The 18,646-nt window shown below is 47.9% G+C and overlaps 1 protein-coding gene across 9 annotated transcripts in view; it reads left to right on the top strand.

The window, feature by feature from the left end:
- Positions 1 to 18,646, top strand: part of PHC2 (polyhomeotic homolog 2) — a 103,453-nt gene that overhangs the window by 55,149 nt on the left and 29,658 nt on the right. For 8 of the 9 annotated variants that reach the window (XM_063103905.1, XM_063103907.1, XM_063103912.1 and 5 more), the window contains 5 exons: positions 1,224 to 1,382; positions 2,452 to 2,529; positions 2,975 to 3,139; positions 4,958 to 5,110; positions 6,268 to 6,580. In XM_063103905.1, coding sequence (XP_062959975.1) covers positions 1,224 to 1,382; positions 2,452 to 2,529; positions 2,975 to 3,139; positions 4,958 to 5,110; positions 6,268 to 6,580 — 868 coding nt within the window. The remainder of the gene's footprint in view (positions 1 to 1,223; positions 1,383 to 2,451; positions 2,530 to 2,974; positions 3,140 to 4,957; positions 5,111 to 6,267; positions 6,581 to 18,646) is intronic. The other variant, XM_063103913.1, reaches the window with a different exon arrangement.

Here is an 18,646-nt window from a genome sequence, read left to right as displayed (position 1 = left end):
AACAGGATCTCAGGAGAGTACCCTGAAGAGGAGTGGAATCTGAGGGAAATGTGGAAGAGTTGGGATGGGATGGGGGTGTCTGGGGAGACACCAGAACCCATGGAGAATCTGTGATGACAGCCTGTTTTCACAGAATCCCAGATCTGAGCCCAGGGGTTGTTTTGTCCTAGAGCCACCAGCCCTAGAAATCATGCTAAGCTCCCAACCAGAGGCTCACTTGCTGGGGCAGAGCCCAGGGTTGGGAGCAGCCCTGTCTGTGGCCAGGGACTCAGCAGAGCTAAGGGCAGGAAGAAGACTGAAGCCTGGCCGGGGAGAGTGTGGGGCACCAACCGGGAAGGGAGGGAAGGAGGGCAGCCAGTAAGGAGAAGGGAGGAGATGTGTCTCTGGGCCTCATAAGAAGACTGGGGGAAAGTGTTCACTTTTCTTTGTTCCTGGGGTGAGGGAGGATGGGAGAGCAGCCTTTTGTCATTTCCTCTAGACTGCTGCTCAGACAATCCCTTCAGGAAAGAGGGAAGAAGCAGTGAGGCCAGAGGATGGGAGACAGCAGCTAAAAAGAGCATTGGAGAGAAAGAGAGAGGGAGGGAAAGAATAAAAGAAAAATGTAGCATTCCTGTGGCCTTGGCCTGCTCTGCAAGGCCAAGGCAACCTTCTTCTGAGGAACTGAGGACTTTCCAGGAAGCTGTGGGCAGAACCTGGGAGCTGCACCAAGTCTGCCTTGAAGCCCCAGCCTTCAAGGAGAGGATGTTGCCTTTGCCTACGTTCTGGTTCGGCTGGCTATCACTAAAGCCGGGACAGGCCCCCCTTCTGATGTGGCTCTTTCTTCCCGCCACCTTGCTGAGCTTCACCTCCTCTGAGGCTGAAGAGTGGTGTGGGGAGGGATGCCTAATAAGCCTGGCATGGGACAGTCTCCCGGAGCCTCCCTGCTGCCCCAAGAGTTGGTTAGAGCAGCGCTGTGCTGCTTGGACACCTCACTAGGGCGGCCGACACAGGAGCAGGCCCTGTTGGGGAGGAGCTGAAGGGAGATGCAGGGTGGACAAGGTAGACATTCAGAAAGCCCTGCCACAACTGTCCTCCCACGCCCTGGAGAGTGGCCACTGGTCCTGGTGTCCTTCCTTCTCTGAGCAGTCAGGGAGGGCTGGGGTTGACAAGGCATTGCTGCAGAAGGGGCATGCTCTGTGGCCAGTTGCAGGCAGCAGCATGTCCCCTGTCTCCCGCCCTCTCAGGTGATCCAGCAGGCCCTGCACCGGCAGCCCAGCACCGCGGCTCAGTATCTGCAGCAGATGTACGCCGCGCAGCAGCAGCACCTCATGCTGCAGACGGCAGCCCTTCAGCAGCAGCACCTCAGCAGCGCCCAGCTCCAGAGCCTGGCGGCTGTGCAGCAGGTGAGAGTGGGCATGGCGAGGATGCAGGTGCTCACTGTCGCTGTCATGGCTGTGGAGGTGCAGGGAGAGCAGGCGGGCACTGCATGTGTGCTTCAGTGCACTCTCTTCCTGCCTCTTCACAGAGCCCTGTGAGGCAGGTGCTGTTGCCATCATCTCCTCCTGACAGGTGAGGAGCAGAGCCCAAGGTCACACGGCTAGTGAGGGGAGCAGCTGGAATGCTGCAGAGAAGAAGTACTGGGGGGAGCCCCTTTCTCAACCACATCACTGCACTACTAGGGAAGGGACAGTGGATTCCAAGGAGGCGTTCACCAGAGAAGAGCATTGCCTGTTCGGCTTGTCTGTCTGTTGTTGCTCTCTCTCCTCCTAGTGGCTGAGAACAACACATTCATTCATTCATTCACCCATTCAACAAAATGCTTTATGTAGCTACTATATGCAACTTTCATGTCAGGTACTATGTAGACTGTGGAGCCTGTCTTCTTGGAGCTGATAGTACAGAGATAGCAAGTAAACTGGAACCAAAATAGACAAAGAAACAAAATATTTAATTATCTAAGTTGTGAAAAGCACCATGACTGAATGGTAAAGAGGATGACCTTACTCTGGGTGGTCAGGAAGGCCTGTCTGCTGAGCTAACATTGAAGCTGACACCTGAAGGATGAGAAGAAGCTGGCAAGAGGAGAGGGGCAGGTTGGACACTCCACACAGTGTGTGTAAATTCTCAGCAGGGGAGCCCATGAGCCGGGTGTGATGGAGGGCTGGAGTGGCAGGCTGAGGAGAACTGGAAACACTGGGCAATAGGAATAGCTAGCAGCCAGAGTGCTTAGTGTCATGCTCTGCCTCATTCAGTCTTCTCAGCCGTCCTGCAAGTAGGCACTATTATCATCTCATCTGATGAAGGAGGACACTGGGCATGTGCTCACGGTCACACAGAGTAAGCAAGCTGGGGGTTGACTCTGGAAGCTGCTCTCCTTACCACTGTCCTAGAGTGCTTCCTGTGGAAGATGAGAGCCCAAGAAGTACTGGGAGAGGACTGGGACTCTAGTGACAGGAGTTTGTTCTTTTCTAGGCAAGCCTGGTGGCCAACAGACAAGGGAGCACTTCAGGCAGCAGTTTGTCTGCACAGACTCCAGCCCAGTCATCTTCGGTGAGTAGGATGGGCAAGTGGCAGGCAAAGCCCACAGCTCTGGGACCAGCCTCTTCCTCCTTACCTAAAATGTTCTTGAATCCCAGACCCCACTGTGGCGAATCCTTAGCCAGGTAGAATCATGGCTAGATTCTGTTGCTCTTGACAGAAGAAAACAGTGCATGCCTCTTTCTAACCCTTATATTCATAACCCTCATCACTTTTCCAATGTCAAAGCTCTCTGTTGATAGCTCAGTTCTCTCTACAGTGGATCCTCCCTGCAGCTCTGCACCTAGGCCAGTGATGGGGCAGTGCTGGGGGAAGCTCCAAGGCCCAAGGACCAGAGCTGGTCCTAAAGAAGGCTAAGTAAACCAAGGAACAGAAGAGGGGGAGAGAAACAAATGGATGCGGGGGACACACTTCACCACAACCTCCTGTTTCCTATTGCACGTGTCTCTCTCATCAGATCAATCTGGCAGCCTCCCCAGCAGCAGCCCAGCTCATCAACAGGGCTCAGAGTGTCAACTCAGCAACAGCCTCTGGGATTGCCCAGCAGGCTGTGCTCCTAGGCAACACATCTTCTCCAGCCCTGACTGCGAGCCAAGCACAGATGTATCTAAGGGCACAGATGGTGAGTACCCACAGCCTGGGCCATGGCTCACGGGGGCCGGGAGGACAAAGGCAACATAGCCGGGGGCTGGGAGATTAGAGAAGGGTGGGAAAGAAGTACTAGGGGACAGAGAGCAGGAGATAAGGGGTGGACTAAGGAAGAGTGGGCCTGGAAGGCTGAGTGGGGCTTTGGCACTGGCCCAATAACTCAGGGAAGGGTGGGATTCCAGGCTGAAATAGAGAAAGTTATCCATGATGCCTCCTTTCCTTCTCCTAGAGTGAAACAGAATTGTCCCCTTCTTATCAGAAATTACTTCTCAAAATTGATTAGGGTACACAATGCAAGGGTCCATGCCCAAGTGGTCCTGGACACTCTGGCATGTAAGATAAAAAGACACTGATGTCCATGTGCTCTATAGAAATGGGATCTTCCCCCACTGTGACAGTCCTTGCAAGGACTGGTCACCTCTAGCTCAGGGCCAAGGTGCATTCCAGCCCGTGGTGAAGGTGGCAGCCAGCTTCAGGGCATGCTACCACCTCCACTGCTCTCCCCACTGGGACCCTGTTCTAATCGGGATCAGGTGAGCATGTTTGGGCAGAGTGTCCTCAGAGTAGCACCAGCCCTGGACATGCATACCTAGAATCTCTCCTTTGCACCTGTCCCTAAGGACTGCAGAGGTCCATAGGAACCTAACAGGTTCCTAAGATTTGGATGAATTTCCTAGGAGAACAGCAACATACTCTCTGGGAGGCAATAACATACATACAGCTCCATGTCTGGCTCAGATCACTGTGAATCATAGCTCATACCCCACATTCTGAAGATTTCTCCCCTCAGCCCCTAGACACCATCCTGAAGACAATATAGTCCTCCCCTACCTGTGCTCTTGTGGCCAGAACTTGACACTTGGAGCTTTTCTAATCTTGCTTCTGCATTTTTGTTCTTGGCTCTGAGTTCATTGTGTGAGGCACATCTCCAGTCCCAGGGAATAGCCTCTTAGACACAGCATGAAATAGATTTCATTTCCCTGGGGAACTGAACAGCCACGTTGTGACACCGCCCAGACCTGCCTTTGTTTTCAGCTTACTTATCCCCATGTCCTACTCAGCAGCCCCAGCTGGGATCCTGACACCTGTCTGCCTCCCTCCCTGAAACAGGGCATGCACGTGCAGAGGAATGAGCATGGTGCGTCATCACTGAGTTCTAGGAAAAGTGCCTGTCGTGACACCAGCACATTCACACTGATACAGAGCTAGACACACATGAGACGGGGGTGTCACGCCGAGAACACCATATAACCTGCATCCCTGCAGGATGAGGCTCAGACACCAGTACAGCTCCAGGCAGTCTGGTTCCTCTACTGTTGTTGTCTCTAGGCCCCCCCAGATCTAAATTTGACTAGAAAATGACCAAGCAAATACATCTCATTTGATGCCTTCTGGAGGACAGTCTTGTTCTGACCAGCTCTTGGGTCAGGAGTGGTTAGACCTGGAAATGGTCCTAGGGCATCTGTCAGCCCAAGATCCCTGTTCCCCAGGATGTTGGGCAGATAGTGACTCCAGGGTGTCCTGAGAATACAGTCCCTTCACAGAGGTTCTGGAGGACACTTGACTTGGTTGCAGCCCCAGAGCGGCTCCCCCGCTCCTTCACTGTCCAGCCTGGGTCAGGATATTACAAGCCTCTTGAGAGTTTCAGGTGGTCCCCTTAGTCCCCTCCTTTTCTTGCCTCCCTATTTCTACTCCCTAGGCTTCCCCTAACTGCTCCCTGGCTAAGCTGTTCTGCCCTGTGGCTGAGCCCACATTGGGCAGGTAAAAGGCACCTCGTTTCCTGTGATTCCAGGCCCAGCCAGGTAACCTGGTGCAGGTAGCTAGGAGCCTAGGCGGCACTGTTCCTTTGTCCCCTCAGCTCATCTTCACGCCCACGGCCACCGTCGCTACTGTGCAGCCTGAGCTCGGCACTGGCTCCCCCGCCCGGCCCCCCACCCCTGCCCAGGTGAGGATTCCATGCTTGTGGGAGGGCAGGGGGTTGGGCACCACTGTAGAGGGGGACTGATGCTGGGGTTGGGCATAAGCCCTGGAAGAGCTTTGAACCTTTAGAAAGACTGGGATCTTCTAGGAAAGCAGGTTGGAGACAGGATATCCCAGAACTCCTAGACTTGCTCTTTAATTTCCATCCAGATGTCCTCAGACCCTCTGGACTGTTTGGTTCCCTCAAACATATGTTAAGAGTCAGAGAGCAGCTTGCTGAGGCTAGCGTGATTGCCAGTAATGGGTGGTCAGTGCGACCTTCTGTGCCTTACACCTTCCCCACTGTAACTTATTCTGTTGTTGCTGCTTCGTAAGTGGAAAACCCCACTCTGATTATACACGCTAGCACTTCTAGGAATCAGCAAAAATGGCATGGAAGAGGGAGCAAAGATGAGTACTGGGTTCCTACCTTCTGCTGGGAGCACACAGATGCTGTTGTGGCTGTGAGGACTCTGTGGGCAGCCAGGGAAAGGAACACCCTCCTGCTCCCATCTCCCCCACCCCCATGTCCAGAATGGGGACCGGGAGCAGAGAGGATTTGGTAGCAAGTTTTTCAAAGTCTAGTACAACCTCCATGCGTCCAGCAGAGGGCACCAGGAACCAAACTGAATTAGCATGAAGGCTGTCTCCGAAAGGCCTGGCGTTAACCTTCTGAGCACAAGACCGTCCTTTGCCTCCTGGACCTTGCTGGTCAATTAACTTTTAATTTTGCCCTGGCCTTTTCCAGTGTGGAAAACCCCATGCTCTGCTATATCTTGGAATTATTTCTGCGTGGTATGCAACCAATTCTGATAGTTTGGGGGCGGAGGGTTAGTACCAGAATGTGGAGAGCCTGTCCTCCCTTGCCCTGCCTACCACAGCCTGGGCAGTAATCCCCCTCCGAATTCAATTTCTTCTGCTGATGGATCCAATCACTAGTGATCTTTCTTGTCGTCTTCAGAAACCCCCTGCTCCTGGTTCCTCTTTCAGCCCCTAACTCTTTCTGTTTCTTTCTTTCTTATTTTTCAACTCACTATCCTGTTCAGCCATTCCTGGGTCCATCCCTAACTCTTTCCTTTTAGTTGTGTGTTGTCATTGCTCCTACCCACATTCTCTAGACTCCCATAGACCCCTCTTTTCCAGGTACAGAACTTGACCCTCCGAACACAGCAGACACCAGCTGCAGCAGCCTCGGGCCCTACCCCCACTCAGCCTGTCCTGCCCAGCTTGGCCCTGAAACCCACGCCTGGTGGTAGCCAGCCTCTGCCTACCCCATCACAGGGCAGAAATACTGCTCAGGGTTCCCCTGCAGGTGCCAAGCCTGGCATGACTGACAGTGTGATGGAGCCACTCAAGAAAGGAGATGGCAACAGCAGTGTGCCAGGGAGCATGGAGGGCCGGGCTGGGCTCAGCCGGACGGTTCCTGCTGTGGCTGCCCACCCCCTCATTGCACCAGGTAAGGGCACCAGGAGGAAGGAATCTTAGCCCAGAAAACTGAGGACTATGGGTCAGGAGGAAACTTTCAAACTTTCCTTTTTCCCATGGACTTGCTAACATACCAGTCACTTGTCTGTCTCTCCTCTCTCCCAGTCCCGAGGTGTTCATCAGCTCCTCGTTGTGTTTCATGCTTCTAGTCTCACTTTAAGGAAGGAAGCTACATCAGTTGAAATAAACAAGTCTTTCTTCACAAGGGCACAATGATGAATCCTGGAGTCTACAGTCATAGCTCTTAACCTTGAGTGAGTGGAGGTTGGCAGTTGGACTATTTTGAAATTCTCCAAGCTCAGCAAAAAGGACAGGGGCTAGCCAGAAACATGTGTGAATCACACAGGGAGACGGGGAAGTGGGAAGTCTATTTTCTGACCATACAGCAGACATTTGTTGACACTATTTGCCAATCACGTTGCCAGTTCTGGGTGTGCAGAGATCAATGAGACTTGGGCCCTGCCCTCTGAGGAGGGCACAGTCTAGCTGGGGAGACAGATGAGTACAGTGCAATATAGTGTGTTGAGTGCTGAAGTTCATCTAAGTTTGAGCACTGTCGGAAACAGAGGAGCTATCTAGCCTTGAGGAGAGGAGCCAAGACAACCTTCCCAGTGAGGGTGACACTTGAGAATAAATTCTAGCAGATTAAAGAAAATCCAACTGATTACTTGTGAGGCAAGTTCTGTGAAGGGGATGAGTCAGTATGCTCTGGCTAGACTCCCTTCCTTCCCTACTAAAATTCTCCCAGCACTGCCTATTATAGGCAATCTTTAATGGGAAAATCTGCCAAGAGCCCTAGAAGCCAGATTTATCAGTCTAGGGAACAAGCCCAAGCTGTTATACCACAGAAATAAATACAGTGGTGGACCACATGGCTTTGCATTTAGGAGAGAATCACCCTGGTCTCATCCCTGAGACAACCACTGACCCTCTGTCCTCATCCGGACCATTTTACTATCCAATCTAACCTGCATTTTTTTTCTTGAGAACCTACTATGCGCTTGTCACTAGAATAACCAAGATAATCAAAATATGATTTATTTCCCAAAGGAGTGTACAGTCAAAAGGAGACAGCCAGACATACAAGCAAATCCACTCAATTTGATAAATTCTATTATAGGAGTAAGGACGAGGTACAGTATAGGCACACATGGTCAACTCACTGCCAGCAGGGTGGGTCAGAAATGCTGCCTCTCAGAGGAAATGGCACATGAGCCTCAAAGCATGAGCAAATGACCTGACAGACAGAGTAGGGAAAGCTATTCCAACCAGCCAGAGGAAGTAAAAGCATGTGACACTAGGTTGAGAAGAAACTGAGTTAAAGTTCTTTACCTTTTTGAGGTTTCAGAAATCACCTGGGGCAAAGGGTCAGTCGCTGCCTTCCAGCAGTCACTACTGAGCTGTGGAAGGCACTCCCTGCAGAGGCCTCACTGCCCTCTGGTTCTAGATGTTTCTCACTGTGGCATTGCTTTTTCTAGAGATTGGTCCTCTCCGTTTTACAGAAAAAGAAACTGAGTCTCAGAAGGGTAAAGACTGGGGGATCTTACAATGTGTTGAGAGCAGCTTGGCCTAAAGCTAGGACCCCATATTAGCATTTCTTCTACATTCTCATTCAACCTATAAACCCTAGAGCAGGACTTCTTGAGAACCCCGTTCCAGCCCAGACCAAATATAATCTCTCTCTACATCTAAGCCAGCCCCCCAAATTCCAAGGACTGTTCAAAAGAATGACCAGTTCTTGGGTTCCTCCTACGGCTGCCAGGCAACTCTGAGATCTCAAGAAAACTGGACAGAAAGGGGACTAGCACTTATGGGATTTCCACTATGTGTTAGATGACATGCTAGGCATTTTTGTGCACACCACTTCTCTAAACCTTCAACAGAATCCTGTAAGGTAGGTATTTTTATTCATTTTACAGATTAAAAAACAAACTCAGAGAAGTTTCCCAAGAACTTACTACATACATCACCCAGGGTCACCTGAGTAGTAAGTGGCCCGACTGGGATCCACCTCTGTAACTGGCTGAGTCAAATCCTGTGCTCTTCATCTCAAGCCAGAGCATGCTCTCAGTTCTTACAGTAATGCAGGGCCTTTGCGGCCTTCCTGTTCCTGAGCCACAGCTCAAAGAGCCTGGGGGTTCTAAGACTGTTTGGGGTTTGCAGAGTCTGGTGGAGGGCTCTCCTCTTTGGGGTGGGGGGGCCATATAAACATAAACGCCAATCAGTTACAGGCTGAGGTCCAGGGACCTAGGTTTTGGCCTGAGACTAACAGTACAAGGCTGTAATGCAGTACAGAGGCCACTGGCCCTACAGAATTTTCCATGGAGCAGCTGTGAGCTGCAGTACCACAAAGACCCTCTCCCCAGAGACACAAATCAGTGGGCCTTGCATTATTCCTGCCTCCCACAGTCCCATGCTATTCTTCCTTTCTCTCCCACCCTTTCCTCTCTGTAAGCCCTGTGGTTCCACTCCCCCACGCCCACCTACCAAATGGAAGGCAGCTGGGGAAGTTTTAGGAGTGGCAGATCCTCCTGGCCTCTGGAACAAAAAAGACTGAAATAATTCTTATGACCTGATTGGGGGCTGGGGGGGGGGAGGGCAGGGACAGCCTGGAGCAGCACCTGTCTTGGGCTCCACAGTTCCGCAGGCAGAGGTGACTTCTGGCCTCCTGCCCAGCCAACTCGCTGTCAATGAACCGAGGGATCAGGGAGCCAAGGAGAAGAGCGCGCTTGTGCATGAGAAAGAGAGATGGAGAGTGCCCGTTTTTTGTTTGTTATTGGAGCATTTTTTGAGCTGGCTGGCTGGCTGCCCCCAGGGAAAGTAACCAGTGGAGACTTGTGGGGGGTGGGGGCAGTGGGGGCATACAGCAGAGAAGAATGTGTTCTCCTGGGGGCCCATTTCCTCCCAGAGCAGGCAAACCCTCTAGTCCCAGCTGGGACTGCTCCCACTGACAGCTGTTTGGGGGCAAAGCCCCTCCCCCATGGCAAGCTCCCTGCTGTTCCTGCTCCTGTCACCTTGGCAACCAGCTTCTTTAGGCTCTGCAAATAGAAAAGGTCCCTTATGCCCTGAAAAGGGGGGTGGGGGTGGGGGAGGGGAATAAGGGGAGGAGAGCAGAGCCTAAGGGGTTGGACTTTGGAGGGGAAGGCGACAGGGCTGACTTTGCCCTTCTGAGTGATGTGAGGCCTGAATGGCAGAGGGCAGCAAGGGTCCACTGGGCCTGGCCTCCAGGGAAGCCGGTCCGAAGGGAGCTGGGCCACAGCTCCAGACAGCAGGCTTGGTTCCTGGAGCCCTCTTTCTTGCTGATCAACTCTGGCCTTTGGGTGCTCTCCGGCCCAAAGGTGAGGAGAAAGTTGCTGACCAGGAGGGAGATGCTTTGATAAAAGAGAGCTGTCAGGTCATTGAAAATCCTGGACCCTTTTCACCCAATTGTGCCTCCAGATGCCAGGTCTTTGTTCTCTATCTGCAGCCCGCCTCAGATCTCTGCCGAGGAGAGAGAATTCTCTGTTGGGAAGGCCTGCCACATAGCTGCTTTGTTTTATCACAGAGGGTGTTTGTGTCAGGGAGCAGTGATTTCTGTCTGTGATAGGCTGGACAATAGGATGCTTGCTGAATCTAGGATTCTTGGGTACTGTATTTCCCTCCCAAGGCAGCCTCCAAACTATGGGGTAAACCACACACTATTACTTAGAGAATCTAATAAAAACCAAAGCATACAGGTGGGCCTGTTATCTAGCTGTAAATCAAAATTTCCAACAATTTTGATGTTAAAATCATGGAACCAGCCATGAAGGTCATTTCAACTATCCACTAGAGGACCAAATTTAGATTACTAAGAATCTGTTCTTATATTCAGGGGGGAAAAAAAATCTAAAAGGTATGGGTTATCAATAGAGGAGTTTCATATTTTGTTTGACATCCTTCATCCTGAGCCTGTGCGTGTGTGTGCATGCGTGCGTGCTAGCACGTGTGTGTACCTTTGTGTGTGTGTAGAAAGAGGGAGAAAGCCGACTGTGATACACAAAGGGCTTTGGGGTTGTTGAGCATTCCTTCTTTCCTGAAATTCTTCACCCTAGCCATCCATTATTAACTACTTTCTTGATTGCTGCCAGCTAATAATAATAATTACCAGTTAAAGAACAACCATGTTCCAGGTACTGTACTAAATGTTTTACCTACATATCTCATTTAATCCCAACAATCATTATTCCATTTCACAAATGAAGAAGATATGGCTCAGAAAAAATACTTAACTGTTGTTTCCAAATAGTTTTTCTGTCTCTGTAATTGTTCTGTTCAGCCCAACAAATATTCATTTAGCACCTATGATGTGCCAAACATTATGCTAAGCACTATGGAGATTACAGAAATGGGCAGGAGTGTAAATTCTATTAGGGGTTGTGGAAATTTGAGTTGTGCTTTGAAAAATGAGTAAGCTTCAAGCATGGAACAGAAGGAGGATTATCTCAGCTGGCACTGAGAAGCAGCTAAGCCCAGAGTGGCCATGTGTGCATGTCACCATCTGTGCATGTAGGTGGGACCTGTTTCCCCTTCTCTTTCCCTTGCCCCACTGCCATTAGCCATGGGTCTCCCAAAAGACTCAGTCCTGTGCCCCTTGTGTTTCACTCCTAGAGGAACTTGTCCATGGCTTTCAGGCACCTGCCTTGTTTGCAGATGACTTTGCAATATGCATCCATCCCTGTCCTCATCCCCTCTCACCATAGATATCCAGGTGCCTATAGGAGATTCCTACTGAGCTATCACCCCACCTGCTTACAAGGTTTTTTTTAACTTGGAGAATTCATAGACAAAACAAAAACAAAAATCCTGAAGTCTTCCTCTATGGAAGGTCCCCTTTCCCAGTTTCCTGACCACTGTGCACAATCGTGAGGTCTTCCTGTACCCCAGGCTTGCAGTCTCAGAGTTCATTTGACTTCACTTTCCTTCACCAGGGAGGCAGAGTGTTATAGTAGGAAAAGCATGGGCTTTGGAGTTAGACCTGGTTTCAGACCCTGGTTTCATCACTTATTAGTTTAATGACCATGATCAAGTTACTTAATCTCTGTAAACCTCAATTTCCTCATCCATAAAACAGAGGTGATTATGTTTCCCACAGGCCGTAAAGATGAATGAGATGGCCCGTGAAAGCGACTAGCACAGAAAAAGCTCATGATAGACATTCGTTCTCTTTCCCTCCTTATTCCCACCCTCCAGCACCACCCAGCTATCACCAGTCTGTCACCAGGTTCTGATGCTTCCTCTGTACTGGCTTCCTGCTTTGCTCAAGGCCTGCTGACTGTATGAGGCTTAACTGATCTCCAGGACATCTACTCACAGCTGCTAGAATTATCTTCCTCAAAGACAGTTATCGCTTGTTTAAAAACTTTCACTGTGTCTTTATTTCCTACTTGGTCAGTTGGAATACCTAGTCTATAGCAAGGTCTCACTAAATAGCATATTAGACTTCAGTAGACTGACTTCCTGACTCTGTGTAGGACGTTCAAGACCCTCCCCACATTGCCCATTGCGCCACTCTGATTGCTCATGGCTTCCTCATGCAGACCCTCTGTTACAGCCAAGCAAATATGCTCTTGTCTCTTCCCCACTCCCACCCCTTTGTGACTTACTTGACCTGTCACATACCTTTTACCTCCCTACCTTTTGGCATAACAATCCCTTTCAGGTGTCCATCCCTCCAAGATTACCTCCAAAGTTCTCAACAGCCTGCAACCAGTACTCCTAGGTTTGCTGTATTAATTCATGCTTGCTGACGCGTTATTGTTCACTCAACCATAAGCATTTTTGAACATTTGTTATAAGCAAGGCACCTTGCCTCATCTGTCAAATGAAGTCAATTTTTCTTTAACCTGCTACATTGTAGAAGGTCATTTGGAAACTACTCTCTGTTCTTGCTTATAAAATGAAACACTGCTTGATTGCCTCATAGACTTTGTTAGGAAGAAATGAGATTCAAATTATAAAAATAATTTGAGAAGTTCAAGGCAATATACTAATAGCAGGCACATTTTAAGGATAGCTACCATTTACTGAGCATCTGCTACGTGCCAGGCATTGAGCAAAGGCACATAATATTCCATTTGATACTAACTACCCCATGTGGTATATAGCACCATTTACAAATAGGAAGTCAAGATCCAGAGAGGTTAAGCAATTTGTCTGAGGTTGCACAGCCTATAGGTGGCAGAGCCAAGACTCAAACCCAGATCTGTCTGGCCCTAAAACCCATGCCTTTAGTTACTTATGGTGTACTGCCATCCCTCTGCCAAGGTCAGGGTAGGGGCAGAGATGCAGGGCCAGTTTATTTTTTAATGCTCCAAGCTGCTTAGCAAGGAATCCTGCACACAGTGGGTATTTGGTTGTCTTGCCAGACAGCTGCAGAGCAGTCCTAAAGACATTAAGGCAGATATAGACCACCAGAGAGTGCCCCAGAAGTTGGCAACCCTGTTTTTATAACCTAGTTTCCTCCTATAAGGAAACTTCCATTAGCTCTTGTCTTTTTACTTGTATGTGGAGCTCTGGACCTCTAGAGTCAGCCTCAATCTCAGTTACTTCCTGGAGCCATATCACATGAGACATTTTGGAGATGGGCAGCCTCTTGAAGGTGCTAGCATAATTTAGACTCAACCTAAAAGTGCCTCCTCTTCTGACTCCTTTCCTATAGACCCCTGGGCTTCAGCTGTACAGGATGCCCTGTAGGTCCCCAAATGTTCCATAGTATTGTATGCCTCCAAGTCTTCCCATATGCTGTTCCCTTTGTCATCTTCCTAACTCTGAATCATGTTAGACACTTACTTCTTCTGGGAATGCTTCTCTTCTTTCCTTCCAAAGCTGAATCTCCTTTTCTGTGTTCTCAATAGTTTGTGCTTATCTCCTATCATAACATTTACCAGATCTGGCTGAGAGTATCTGTCTACTATCTGTCTCTTTTACTAGACTGTAATATTTTCTAGGGACAATGTTTTAGCCAGCAACGAGCATAGTACTTAGTCTGTAGTAGGTACTTAGTAAACGTGTGTTGAGTGAATGAATGGTTGAAAATATATCTTCACTTAACTCACTAAATCTCAGAGTAGTGGCTAGTAAAAAGATAAGCTATTGCTCTCCCACAGGCATCCTCCCTCACCCGTAGACCAGGTAACTCCCAACTCTAGCCAATTATGGTAGACTCCTCCTAGAAAAATAGGTGCATAAGCAGGCCTGCACCCTGTGATCAGGATGCTTGCAGCTTCCATGTACTTTGGGGCAAGGGTCCCAGCATTTCTGGGACAGCGAGCTGTTTCCTGCATACTTGAAGCCTTGAGATCAATAGAGATCCATTACTGATCAATTCTAGCAGTAGGTGTAATGAAGAGTGTCTGTCAGTGATCCCTGACAGTCAGCCCTTCTGCCTGGGAGACCTTAAGCCTCTTGTTAGTAACAACCAACTGGTCTGGAAGCAGTGAATTGGCCTCTTCAGATTCTAAGGAGGCAATTCAAGGTTAGAGCACCAGCCAGGAAGTTGAGCATTGCCTAGAGTCTCTGGGTTAGGCCTTAATTTTCAGAGGCCCTGGGCCTGCCCCTCCCCTGTTCCATAACAGAAAGTGCTGATGGGGCCTTCCAAAGCTGTGGTTGAAGTACATGGAAACAACCCCTTCTCTTTCTTATAAGCTACAAACTTCCTAGCAGTGGGAAGAGCCAAAATAAGTGTGGGGAGAAATTAAGCTTCTGGGTCTTAGGAAAAAAATAAAAAGAAAGGTCCAGAGAGATTTCTGTGCTTTAATATTTCACAAACTGTTATACCCCATCTTAGCTGTAGGGGAGAGGGGCATGACCTCTTCTGGTATCATGGCTTCAGTGGGGAATGCCTTCCTTCACCACCCCCAAACTGAGCTGGAAGGGCACAGGAGGGAAAGAAGAATTAATTGATCTTACCTTGATCAGCAGCACACATTTGCTGAGCATCTACAAACGTGTAGAGTATTATATTGGATAATGTGGAAGGTAAAAGAAGCAGAAAAACCTTCCAGTTAAATTAAAGCACATCTTTTCAATTAAGAAAAGTAATAAGACATGTCTTTGATTCAAAAAGCATACAGTCTAATTGGAAAGGTAGGACATATACAAACACACAGAAAAAGCATTCCCATTTCATGTAAACTAAGACATCTCTGATTGTAAGATGCACCATTATTTCATTAACTCTAAGAAAGAAAAACACTGCCAATTAAACTGACATATCATCAGCTGTAATATGCATCCCAATTCAAAAGATGTTAAAATAGGGGGGCAGGGGAGAATTATCAATGTTTAAGAATCAATGAAATATGTAAACTAGAGAGCACATGTTAAGTCACAAATGAATCAAACAAATACACAAAACATGCAGGAATTCTAAGAAAGAAACCATAACTGAGGATTAAGGCAAACAGGGAGAAAACAGGACTGATTTGGGCCAAAGAAGCTTAAACCTTAGGCTGAAGCAGAAGGAAGGCATTCCAGAAAATGGAAGTACTGAAATTGAAGACGAAAAGGCAGAAAAAGGTATGAAGTTTTACAGAACAATGTGCAGATCAGTTAGGTTGTATTGAAGGTTAGTACAGGAAATCGGTGAGCAAAGGTTGGACAGGTGTAGAGTCTTCAATAAACCAGAATGTTGATAAGCCAAAGCGGTGTATGAAAATTACACCTATTTCAACCCATGCTTTGGATCTGAAGAGAACAGGTTTTGTAGGACAAACAAGTCCCACAAATGGAGTCCCACCATATTGTCATTCATTCATTCATTCAGCAATACTGACTAAGCACCTACTAAATTCAAAGTACTTTGGAGGAAGCAAATGACTTACATATATTCTGCCTACTTATGGAGATAAGTCACTTACTGAAATAACTGTGATAGGGATCATCCTTACCCCCATTTTAAAGATGATGACACAGGCACAGAGAGGTCACATAACTTACCCAGGATCACACACCTGGTAAGTGGCAGAGCTGGGGTTCAAATCCAAGCATTTTGACTCTAGAGCCCACACTCAACTGCTGGGCACACTGTGTCTCTGAGGGCAGTGCAAAGCAGAGAAGCCTCAGTGGCAGCTCAGAGAAAGGAAGAGTCCTGGTGGCTGTAAGGGTCGGGGAAGGATGACTAGGATTTGATTTGTGGCACTCCAGATAGTATGAGAAGAGCCATATGCTCTGCACAGGGGACAGTGAGCAGTAAAGATTGCTTAGGTCAAAAAAATAATAAAAATTAAAAGTTTAGTTTGTGTTGTAAAGAGATCTTGAATGCCAAGGGCTTTAGACAACTGTAGACAAAGGAGAGTCCCTGACGGTTTTTAGTCAGGGATCAGATCTGTGCACAGGAAGATTAATTTGCACTCTATCTGTAAGCTGGTTTATAGTGAAAGGAAACCGGAATCAGGAAGACCAGTTAGAAAGTTATTGCAATACTCTAAACAAAAGGATTTTTTTGACTCAGGATAATGCTGGAGTTAAATCATAGTCTTTGCTTTTTATTAACCTTAAAAGGTTAATGATGTATACTCCCCCAGAATACCTTGGGGGCCTCCAGTCTATGATCTTATTTAAGCCTTATGAGCTTTATTTCCAGCCTTGGTGTATACTAGCATTTGTCCTAAAATGACTGCCTTCAGTTTTACATGAGCAGCACAGGATAGGGGAGAGAATAGGACAGAAGGGAAGCACGGGAAAGAGGGCCAGGAGGCCAGCAGTTCCCTTCCCCAGTCTTTTGGTAAAACATATATGTGTATATTGTCCCTAACTATACTCTATGCTCTATAGATTTAGAACCTTTTTTTTCTCTAACCTTTTTTTCCACGTTATAAATCCTGAACTTTAAACTGTTTTTCTATGATAGCAATTCCATCAAATTGTAGAGCTGGGAGAGACTTGTGTGATCACCTAGCCCAAACCTTTTGTTTCACAGATGAGACTCTAAGTCCCTGAGAAGGAAGAGAGCCTCATCTGGGGCCACACAGCCAGCACGCGATGGATGTGCCATTGATCTTGTGAGCTAACTTGACCCAGACCATCTCCATCTCGCATCTCAAATGGGCAGCCCTAGAACACTCTGTGTTCCAGGAGCAAGAATTCATGATTTTCTGTTAAGGGAGAAAAGGTTTGGGTTGCATTTTCAGTGATGATGCCCACGTTCACAGATCATTTTGGCCTCTGGAGCCTCACAAGAGGCCTAACCATTGGGTGGCATTTGCAGTCTCTCTCAGGTGCCTTATCAACAGTCATCTTAAAAACGCCTGATTGTTAAATTCTGAGCTCCTTAATGTGGGGTTAGGAGACAGGGCTTAGATTAGAACCAGGGACAATATATAATCGCCAAATGCCCACTGGCAGTTTCCACAGAGGTTTCACCATTACCTCAAACCCAACACATTTCCCTCAAAACCTCGATGTTCAGATTTCCCAGTTCCATCACTCACTGTCATCCAGACTTAAACCTGTGGTCCACCCATATTCCCCTCTCTGACTACAACAGTCACCAAGGACCATTTTGTTTTTTCTTGTAACACCTCTTGTTTTTGTCCTTTCCTTTCCATTCCTATTGGAATTCTGCTTGAAATTCCATGTTTGGGCTATGATGAGATAGTTGAAAACTTGGCCTGTAAATAGACGAAATTCAAGAAGGGAGGTATCTCCTCTAACTCAGTTTGAAATTTGCTTACTTTGCACCTGTAGCATCACAGGATCCTTTAAAAATGTTAGTTCAGGACCCAGAATTTGCCTTTATCCTTACTGGCTGTGAGCCTTTGGTTGTAAAAATCCATTTGTGAGCTTCTAGCTGTGGCCCTCTGTGCATTTGCATGGCACAGTCTTTTTCTGCTGGCTCTCCAGCTGTGGGAATCTCTTTGCAGGGCAGCTTTTAGGCAGGACAGATTCAGCTGAGCTGCCCTCATCCTAAGCTGGCCTGGATGCCACTAAACAAAGAGTGATTTGCATGAGAACAATCTCTGAGCTGAATTTTCTGACTCCTTACTATATATAAGGCACAAGCTAAACACTGAAGGGATTACTAAAATATGTAAGAATCCTCACCTCAAAGAGTCAGCCTGGTTGAAATAGAAGATAAAGCTAGCAACCCATGGCAACAAATAATTCCAGATCAGGACAATAAGTTTATTTACTTGTAAATAAACTCATCTAATGTCAGGCAGTATGTTAGGCTCTGGATAAAGAGATACATGATAGTTTCTGACCGCAAGGGGTTTATAATCTGGAAGAGAAGATAAATAAACAATTATAATCCACCACAATAAATATTATTATGATAGAGGTAAGCCCAGGATAATTTGAGAACTTTAGCCAAGAGTGAAATGATGTTTATAATTATAGCTAGAAATGATTGAGCAATGACTATGTGCACATTAGTCATTTTCTCTCATTCTCACAGTTTTTTCTTATTTCATCCTTACAACTTTCTACGCAGAAACTCTAATTGTTTCCAATATTTAGATTAGGAAGCTGAGGTCCAGAGAGGTTAAGTAGCTAGTCCCAGCTCCCATAGTATGTAACAAAAGGAACAGGTAGTCCAGCCCTGGTTTGCCCAATGCCGGGGTCTGAGGACTGCTATGTCTGCTGGCTTTTCCTGAAGGAGGCCTAGCCTGAGCACAGCCAGAAGGTCAGATAAGGTCTAGCCACGCAGAACTGGGTTGGAGGTGGGGGGCAGGTGGTTGCAGATATTGCAGGCACAGAGAACAGTGAGTGAAAGACATGGAACAGAGAGAGAGAGAAGCTGACATGTAGAATCCAGTGTTTCTCTGAACAGGTGGAATGGCCAAAGAAGGCTTCACGGAGGAGGTGAGTTTTGAGTTGAGCTTTGAGGGGCAGCCCAAAGAGCCCAGTGTTTCAGCATAGGAGCAAAGCAAGAAGAGAGTGTGTTGGGCCATGGTAATGACCAGGCCAGGCTCTAGGTGAAAGATGAAAGGGATGAAAGCAAGAGGCATTGAGTTTGGGAAGCCACTGTTATTTGGATGGGGAGGGGCACAGTTGGGGGACACAGAAGAAGACG

Source organism: Cynocephalus volans, chromosome 8 (assembly GCF_027409185.1).
Source record: "Cynocephalus volans isolate mCynVol1 chromosome 8, mCynVol1.pri, whole genome shotgun sequence".
Taxonomy (NCBI): domain Eukaryota; kingdom Metazoa; phylum Chordata; class Mammalia; order Dermoptera; family Cynocephalidae; genus Cynocephalus; species Cynocephalus volans.
Note: the sequence above shows the minus strand (reverse complement) of the source record. Positions and strands in the feature narration are given on the sequence as shown.